General features: G+C 42.3%; 1 protein-coding gene across 1 annotated transcript; it reads left to right on the forward strand.

Moving 5' to 3' along the window:
* Window positions 1–14: 14 nt before the first annotated feature.
* Window positions 15–5,692, forward strand: NDUFB1 (NADH:ubiquinone oxidoreductase subunit B1). Its single transcript, XM_079949587.1, has 3 exons — window positions 15–337; window positions 1,385–1,529; window positions 5,606–5,692. The coding sequence occupies exons 1-3, from the start codon at window positions 145–147 to the stop codon at window positions 5,640–5,642; spliced, it is 375 nt and encodes a 124-aa protein (XP_079805713.1). The 5' UTR covers window positions 15–144; the 3' UTR covers window positions 5,643–5,692.
* Window positions 5,693–7,614: the final 1,922 nt, after the last annotated feature.

The raw sequence follows: 7,614 nt of genomic DNA on the forward strand, positions 1-7,614 counted from the left end.
CGAAAGAGGCGGAGGAGCCGCTTCCGCCGCTTCTGAAAGCGAACCAAGGAGCGGGCTGTACTATCAGAGGCGTTTACGGAGGGGGGGGGGGTAAACCAGAGCGGGAGCACTTGGATTAATGAAGATGCCCCCCTCCCGCCATTGATGTTCATTTGGAGTTCTAAGCAGAGTCTCGAAAAGTCTCAAAGCCATAGCGAAGGAATCCCTCTGCGAGCGGCGGAGAAAATTTCGCCCGCCTACCCCTCTCAGCTCGGTGCATGGTTCATTCCGGCCCTGGTCATCGGAGGGCTCAGTGTGCGGCTCTCTCTAAGCGTCCTTGGTTGGTGGAAGCCCTCAGGTCGGTATTGCCTTGAAGGCCTTCAGGCCAGGTAAGGATTAGGCGTATTAAGAGCGGGGTGGCAAAAAAAAGGGGGGGGATTGTTAAAACGGAAAAAGGGGGGGGGTGTTGCAAGGAATTTCCAGCGCGTCTCTCCAGACTGTATAAAAAGAAAACGAAAAAGGGGGGTGGGTTGTTAAGGGTCAGTGTTAAGCCAGGAGTAAGGAAGGGAAAACCTCGGATTTCACAATGGCGCCAACGGAGTAGGAACCAGCGAGAAGACTTTGGGGTGACGGTGTGGACCCCCCAGGGGTGCAGCAAAAGGCAGATTCCATGTTTTTGTTCCGAAGAGACTCGCTGCCATTTACACAAAGTTATGGGGGGGCCCTGGCTTGAAATGCCGTGTCCAGTCCTGGTTGCCACACCTCGTTGCTGGAAGCAGTGCCGTAGTTATGGGGGGTCGGGGGCTAGCCGGGTTGGTTTGTTTATTTCCTGCCCCGGGTGAAGCCTCCAGAGGGACGTCATTGAGGCTGCCAGCCTGTGTGTGTGTACCGAACTGGGCCTTTGACCTGGGTGAAATAAAGCCTAGTTTCTTTCGCTTCTGACTGGAAGCCACAAGGAGGGCGAGTAAGTGCATGTGCAAGTGGCACGTAGGTCCTGCTTGCAGGTTTCCCCTAAGGCAGCTGGTTGCCCACTGAGAGCAAGATTATTCAGTTGGCCTTGGGTATGATCAAGCGAGGCTTTTCTTCAGCTGTAACAGAAATGTTTAAAATTATGCATCATAGAATGCAGTGCATAAGGAGAAGCTTTGCTCCCTTTCCATTAAAGCACTAGAATTTGTGGACGTTCAGTTAAAACTGATTTGCAGTAGGAGATTAAAGTAGACTACTTAAAAGTAAGTCCCATTGTGTTAAATGAGGCTAACTCCCAGCTAAATTGGAATAGGACTGCAGCCTTAATTTTTTTTTATTCTAGGATGTTTTTGTTTAACTGTTTACAAGTGGCTTAAATGTTTCAGGCATCCATATGTTATCTGTTAATTTTATTTTTGGTTCTCTTTCTTATTAGTAACTATGGTGAATATTTTGCATCTTGTGCGAGAACACTGGGCCTTAAGTTTGGTCCCCATAGGATTTGTGTTGGGATGTTACATGGACAGGAAGAATGATGAGAAAATGGCACTCTTCAGAAACAAAAGCAAGTTATTTCAAAGGTTAGTTAAGTGAAATATTGACATGAAATATTGACATGTTATTTGATGGGATATTAACACTATTAACACAGGCCTGTTCTAGCAGCCTTGTAACCTGCATTACTTGGGAATTCTGAGAAACCAAAAAATCAGTGCAGTTTTGAAAGGTTCAATCTGCAATCATGATTCAAAATGGTGTCCAGTTATACCTTGGCTGGCATGGCGTAGTCAATATGTAGTAAGTCAAAAGAGCCCCACACAAAGCCTAAATGACATGGGACCAAATTACCAAAAGAAGTACCTATTCTGATCTCAGCCTCCCAAGCCTTAAAAAAAAAATCTGTTGTAGTTTTCTCTGTGTACCTCATTCATCCAAGATGAGAGATGTTATCATCAAGAGAGAAGGTTGGTTGTTTTTATTTTCATCCACAGCAGTTTACACGTCCAGTATAGCAGTGTTGGAACCAAGTGAAGTTGCCATGTAGCCTGTAATTTTTGCTTATACAGTGGTACCTCGGGTTACAGATGCATCAGGTTACAGACGCTTCAGGTTACAGACTCCACTAACCCAGAAATAGTACCTCGGGTTAAGAACTTTGCTTCAAGATTAGAACAGAAATCGTGTGGTGGCGGAAGTCGGAGGCCCCATTAGCTAAAGTGGTGCTTCAGGTTAAGAGCAGTTTCAGGTTAAGAGCGGACCTCCAGAACAAATTAAGTTCTTAACCCGAGGTACCACTGTAATGTATGTTTTCACTGTTTTTTTATATATTATTTCATTAGACTTTCTTTAACATTGGCCTTTTAAAAGTATTTTATTGTATGTTTTATATACATTGGTTGCTCAGGTTGTGAACATGATCCATGTGGGATGCGCGTTCGCAACCCACATCTGCAATTCGGTGCATATGCACACAGAGCGATTTAGTGCTTCTGTGCATTCGCGACTGCCAAAACCCGGAAGTAACCCGTTCCGGTACTTCTGGGTTTCGGCGGTCCGCAACCTAAAAAACTGCAACCTTGAAGCAGCTTTAACCCAAAGTATGATTGTATTTTTGGTAACTGCTTAGACACTTAGTTGACAATTGATATACAAATTTTGTTAAATAAATAAATCAAAGCACCAGGCAAAGCCTTTGGCCAGTCAAGCAATTTTTTTGTTTGCTTTAAGTTTTTAACTGCTGGTTTTATCTTTTTAATCTTTTGTAGTATTATTTATCGATGTTTGTACTTAATCTTTAAATTAATATTATGAAAGGAAATATATAAACATATTCAATCATATAAATACGATTGTACACACATGTAAAGAAAATAGGGATTTGGATCTTAAGTGAAAGCTACACCATTAGTACTATTATTATTATTATTATTATTATTATTATTATTATTTTGCAAGCAAATATGTGCTCATATTGATGTTAAAATTGCTAGTGGTTGTCATGCAAAAGCGGGAAAATGGATGGAGACTACAGTGTTTAAAAAGTGGCCCAATTTGGCACACATGTTAGAAAAAAGTATTAATGCAATTAGAGTTTGAATTGTAAATGTAAAAAACCATGCTATCTCATTACGGCTAGTTGAAGTAGGGTGTGAAGTTTGGGGGCACAAATAGAGGGAAGGTTTATTGAGGATGTGCTCTTAAAAGACTTTCAGGTTGATGGTACGCATGTTTTTTAGGAGAAGGCCTCCTGCCTGCCTCTTTCCTGTAGCGCTCTCTTGCTGTCAACACACACATGCTTAGGCATATCATATTGGCCTGAATATAAGACGCACCCGGAGATAAGCCACACTTTTAAAATTCAAGGCTTATTTGTGGGTGCAGCCCGCCTCCTGGCACTATTGCCCTGAATGGGGGGGGGGTGGCAGGCGCTTGGTTCCGAGCACACTGCACACCCACCTCCTGTCACTACCTACCCAAGCCGGCGCCAGGGAAGGCTTGGGAGCAGCGGGCGGGCTGCGCGCTCCTGGGCTGGTTCCTGGGGAGGGGGAGCCGTGCCACTTTGCTGGCGGTCTCCCCCCCCCCTTCCCCCTTCCTTAACAGCAGCTCGGGAGGCTTGGGAGTTACGGTCGGGATGGGCGCCGTTGTCCCGCACCCCCGAGAGCCCTCGTGGGCAGCTGTTTCAGCAGCGATATATCTTAAGGTCACAAATATAAGCCGCACTTAACTTTTCACAATCGGAATTTGGGGGGAAAGTGTGGCTTATATTCAGGCCAATTAGTTACACAAGTAGTTACACAAGTCAGCCGAAAGGGGTTTTTTTTTATCCTTTCTGCCACTTTTCCAAGCTACTGCAGCTGTTCTTAACCACTCCAAGGTTCTCTTCAGTGAGCTGGCTAAAGAGGGACATATCTGTTCCTTCGGGTCATTCTGCTTCCTTGCTGCCCAAAGAAAGGATATTATAGAGTTGGAAGAGGTCCAGAAAAGGGGAACGAACATGATCAAGGGGATGGAGGAAAGGTTGCAGCATTTGGGACTTTCTAGTTTAGAGAAGAGGCTAGTGAGAGGCAACATGATAGATGTTTATAAAATTGCATATCATGGAGAAAGTTGATAAAGGTTTTTCTCCCTCTCTCGTAACACCAGAATGTGGAACCCATTCCCATAGTAGGCTGTGAGAGCAACCAACTTGGATGGTTTTAAAAGAAGATTAGACAAATTCATAGAGGATAGTACTATCAGTGGCTACTAACCCTGATGGCAGTGTTCAGCCTCCAGGGTCAGAGGCAGTAATGCTTCTGAATACCTGTTGGTGAAAACTGCAGGAGGGCAGAATGCTCTTGTGCTGGGGTCATTTGCAGGTTTCTCACAGGGATCTGTGAGAACAGGAAGCTGGGCTAGATGGGCAATTGACCTGATCCAGCAGGCTCTTCTTAGGTTCATTAGAACATAGAAGTGGCTGACACAAGAATGGCAGATGCAACTGATGGACTACATGGAGTTGGCAGAAATGACTGGCAGAATCCGAGACCTGGGAGAAGAAGCAGTGGAGGAGGATTGGAAGAAATTCAAGGACTATTTACAAAAACACTGTAAACTATATGAGTGTTAAGAAGGATGAGAGATTCGAAAACAACAGGGCACCATAAAGCTAGTTGAAAAGATTATGAGAATGAGTGAATTGTATGAGAATAATAAATTTTGAATAAATATTATGTTAAAATTAGGTGTTTAAGATCTAGATAAAATATTCAAAGTTAGGGACAAAATATTGAAAATGTGTATAATAAGAATGGAAACAAGGTGATAAGTTGCTGGCTAAAGTTTTATTAATGTGGAATGCAGGAGCGGGAGATGTGAGGAAGTCCAAAAATGAAGAAAAGATGGTTATTACAAGATGTTAAATTTTATGTTTGTTGTTTTTTTTTGTCTGTTTTTTGTCTATTCTGTTTCTTTTCTTTTTCATTGTATTAATAAAACTCTTAATAAATTTTTTTTTTTTAAAAAAAAATAGAAGTGGCTGACACTTCTATTGCCAACCCCCAGAAATAGATACAAATTGTACAAATGGGTGACCTTTGCTTGTGAAAAATGTTGCCCAACCACTGTTATTGAAATTATACTTTGTGACCAGCTTGTGTGCAACCATTTGAACAATATCAACTCGCAGGTTGCTTGTGCTACATTGCAGTGGATCTCCCCTTTTTCAGTTAGCTAGGATTCAGCCCCCAATCAGCTGTAAAGCTCACTGGGTAACCTTTTGCCAATCTCTGTCTCCCAGCCTAATTATTTCATAGGTTTCATACAAAGATAAAATGGGATAGTCAGTTTTGTATAAAGTGCTTAGGTGGAATGAGTCATGAACACAATTTGATGAGATGTGAGGGGTAATGACAACTACCGAAATGCCTTTGATTAAATAAAAGGCAAAAGGGAAATCGTTTACACAAATTTGATTTGAAGGTTGTTGTGGTTTTTAATGATGTTTTTATTCATGACTTTGTGAGAAGTTGTGGACATAACAGTGCAGAAGTTAAGTCTTGGTTTCCAAATCAGTTACAAAGCATCTAATTACTTAACAGAACGTATTTTACATTTATAAGCTATGTTCTGGAATAATTCATTCCTAATTCTGTGGTCCTCTATTTCCTTTCCACAGGGAATTGAAACCTGGAGAAGAAGTCACGTGGCGATAATGTATTAAATGCGAAATGCTTCCAGATAATTAAACTTGTATCTATAAGAAGTGTGTGATTGTGTTATCAAAAGAAATGAGGAAATGAAGAAATATATGGGCACTTTGCAGCCAGTTAAAGTGCAGTCCTGAAGGACTATCTCTCTGTGTATGAACAAGCTTGTACCCTGCTCTCAGGTACACTTCCATTGGCCATACAATGTTGGTAGATGCTAGATACGGGCCCTTTTTGGTGGTGATGCTGCAGTTGTGGAATTCCTTCTCTGGGGAGATCAGACAGGGCCCTTTTCATTCCATTAAAACAAAAAATGTCTTAACATTCCACTCAAACAGACATTTGGAATTTTAAAAAATGGATGATAACCAACAAAGTCACGTTCAGAGTATTATTATTTGACTTGTTAGTTGTTTGTTTCACAGAAGTTTCAAAATGACTTGCAGCGTAAATAAAAATACATTGTAATGTTGATACGTTCACACAAAAACATATGCAGTCCATTAAAAAATACAGGAAATAATATCCTCTCTCCTGCTCCTCTCCCAAGAGCAGCAGAAAGCTAACAGCAAAACATCATCTATCAAAAGCCTGGAAAAAGAGAAGTTTTTACCTGACACTGAAAATAGCTGGTTAGGCCTGAGCAATGTATCAATACATTGCCTGGACCGGTATGAGGGCCAAACCGCAATGGTGGCTTCACCCAGTCGTATATCATGAATGTCACCACTCCTGAGTCCCTCCTGCCACCAGTGCTCTGCACACCAAAGGAAAAACAAACGGCAGTCAGGCACTGGTGGCAGAGAGACTCTGGAGCAGTGGCGGTTTCACTCAATATACCGCTGGGTGAAACTGATCACTCCCTGGCCATCATATAACTGAGGGAGGAACTGCCAAAGGAAAGCACCTGGTCATGTGTCTGTGACCATTAGTTCAGCACAAAAACCCCCTCTACTAACAGAACACTGCTGCCCTGTTTCATTGCAAAGAGTTGGGCAGTTCATGTACTGTGATAGCTCCATGGGGACCCAAGCTGGCACCATAATGGCGGTGCTCTTGAAGCCCTACGAGGCTGCAGCAAAAATAACTTCTTGCAACATGTGCAAAGATGTCCGCAGTTTTTGAAGGATAAAAATACCTAAAATGCTCGGACTCAGTTGCAATAACACACAATCTTTAAAAAAGACAGGTCTAATCTATAGTGATGAGTTATAATGTGTTATAAAAATGTGATACCAGGGGGTGCTGTACAGCAGTCAATGGAAAATTGCATTGAGACCTGTACAGTATTTTTCTTAGCGTTTTTTAGATCAGTGTAGACCCAGCCTGAACTGATGGCATGAAGCAATAAAGAAAATTTGTAACTGACCAATAAAGTACATAACGATTCAATGAGACTAACATGTACAGTTAATAACAATGTAATCATATATCATAAAGTGCCCACTCCATCCTGCAAATCACTTCTCATCAATCCTCACAAGGATCCTGACTTCTATGGATGAATACAGAATTCATTAATATTTGCAGAGAGCTCCAATTTTTTGATAGGCCCTAGCACAAAACCTGTGATGTACCTGTGGCAGGTACAACTATGAAACACGCATCTAAGGCTGCAACCTGTTATTTTTCTCTCAAACATCTCTGCAATAGAACCCTTATTTTAAGGATATGTACAATTTATCCCCTTCTTTTTCAGCCTGTCTACTGAAGGTGTGGAGAACCTGTTGCCTCCTAGGTTTTGCTGTACAGTGGCACCTCAGGTTAAGTACTTAATTTATTCCGGAGGTCCGTACTTAACCTGAAACTGTTCTTAACCTGAAGCACTACTTTAGCTAATGGGGCCTCCTGCTGCTGCCACGCCGCCAGAGCCTGATTTCTGTTCTTATCCTGAGGCAAAGTTCTTAACCTGAAGCACTATTTCTGGGTTAGCAGAGTCTGTAACCTGAAGCGTATGTAACCTGAGGTACCACTGTAC

This window comes from Podarcis cretensis (assembly GCF_951804945.1).
Source record: "Podarcis cretensis genome assembly, chromosome: 1".
Lineage (NCBI taxonomy): Eukaryota > Metazoa > Chordata > Lepidosauria > Squamata > Lacertidae > Podarcis > Podarcis cretensis.